Source organism: Austrofundulus limnaeus, unplaced genomic scaffold (genome assembly GCF_001266775.1).
Source record: "Austrofundulus limnaeus strain Quisiro unplaced genomic scaffold, Austrofundulus_limnaeus-1.0 Scaffold919, whole genome shotgun sequence".
Lineage (NCBI taxonomy): Eukaryota > Metazoa > Chordata > Actinopteri > Cyprinodontiformes > Rivulidae > Austrofundulus > Austrofundulus limnaeus.
The window spans coordinates 82,597-84,320 of record NW_013953321.1 but is presented as its reverse complement, the minus strand read 5'-3'; the positions used below and the strand labels follow the sequence as shown (position 1 = coordinate 84,320).

At 42.3% G+C, this 1,724-nt stretch overlaps 1 protein-coding gene across 1 annotated transcript in view; it reads left to right on the top strand.

Annotated features, from left to right (window-relative positions):
• Nucleotides 1-208: 208 nt before the first annotated feature.
• Nucleotides 209-1,724, top strand: part of b4galt1l (DP-Gal:betaGlcNAc beta 1,4- galactosyltransferase, polypeptide 1, like) — an 8,635-nt gene continuing 7,119 nt past the window's right edge. The window contains exon 1 of the mRNA XM_014029554.1: nt 209-961. Coding sequence (XP_013885008.1) covers nt 661-961 — 301 coding nt within the window. The 5' untranslated portion in view covers nt 209-660. The remainder of the gene's footprint in view (nt 962-1,724) is intronic.

Sequence of the window (1,724 nt, the reverse complement as noted above, 5' to 3'; positions counted from 1 at the left end):
AAAAAATAATAAAATATTGTCCAGTGATTTGATGTTCGACAGTCTCTGATGATTAATAATCGGACCAGATGAGTTTATGCAGGAAATTAAACCGCTCGTTTTCATCTTATTAATTAAACATAAGGAAACCGCTGAGGAGTTGTTTTATTATTTCTTGGCGTGTTTTATTTTTGAAAATCAGTAACCGGATGTGCTGTGCGTCACTCCGTCACTCGGACGGATGGACGTTGTAGTGCTGACTGTAAACTTCGGCTCGGTTTCTTCTCGGCGTCGTCTGTCAGCCCCAAAACTTTTTCACTGACCTGCCGACACTTTGTCAGAACTTTTCTGGGTTCGGGGAGGTTTCCGCGTTCCGGTTCCGTTCAGAAAGGACCGGCTTACCGACGTTTGGGAGTTTGTGAGCCGTTAACTTTTTTTTTTCCTTCCTCCCAACTCGTAAAGCAGGCTGGGTGGGCAGGAAGCTAACTGTGCTAGCGCTTATCTGAGCCGTTTGTTCCGGAACTCACGGAGACGCGAGTTTGTGGATTTTTCTCCTGGGTTGACCGAATCATGGACCGCGGCAGCAGATAACGGACAACCGGCGGGGCGTTGTCGGCGGAAAGCCGCTCTCTGACGGGGTTAAAAGTCGTCCAGCTCTCGGAACCGAGTCCAGTCGCCAGGATGCCCGTGGACTCCACCGTCAGCTTCAGCTTGCTGCACCGAACCTGCAAGCTGGTGGTTCTGCTCTGCTTCCTGCACATTTCCGTCACCSTCTTCTTCTACGTCCGCTCCATGGACACGCGCTTCTCCTTCGCCCAGAAACAACAACAACAGCCGGCGTCCCACCTCAACACGACCCGGCCCACGCAGGACACGATCAGGGCCGTCACCTCCAGAACCGAGCTGCAGGTAGAACCGCGGAAGACCACGCAGGGACCGCCGAGGAGGCTGGAGAAATGCCCCGAAACGTCACCTCTGCTGGGTAAGACCCGCATCTGGACCCGTGTTGTTGGTTCTGGAAGGAAAGGAAGACGGGCCCAGTCTTTCAGAACCAAGAAAACAAGTCCAGCTGGTTTCTGTTTGAAGGTCAGAGTAAAATAAACAAACAAACAAATAAAACTTGAGTTTTATCATAAGTTTAACTGGATTCTGAGATTTGATTGGTTAAAACAAAAACTCAATATTTACATAATCTGAGTTTTATACAGCTGATTATACAACAAAACATTTAAATAAAACAATATATCTATAGATAGAAGTATATATTTTATTAGGTCCTATCTTTATATCAGTTTAACACAAGTTAATGTTTTAAAGTATATTTTTATTGGTTTGAAGTAGTTGAAATAGTGTTAAAGCCACTTTCAATCAATACAAAACCAGTATAAGGAGTTTACATAGATTTGAATAAGTTTAAATCCGTTAAGTTTACATAATAGGTTACAAGTGAGATTAAAGAGGTTTCAAATTCATTTGCATTGATTTGAGAAGGGTTAACTATTTTTAACAAGTTTGATTAGGTTAATTATATTAGGGCTGCAACGATACAGAAAATTCACGATTCTGTTCGATGCTTTAGTCTCGCGATTCAATATTTTTTCGATTCAAAAAAGAGAAATTTCCATGCCCATTTTAACTTGTAATTTATTTACGTAATTTATTTACATTAGTTATGAACATTTGTTTAACCTCAAAAGTAGAGTTTTTAAATTATATGTTGATGAAACAGCAAGTTTCTCAGTGGA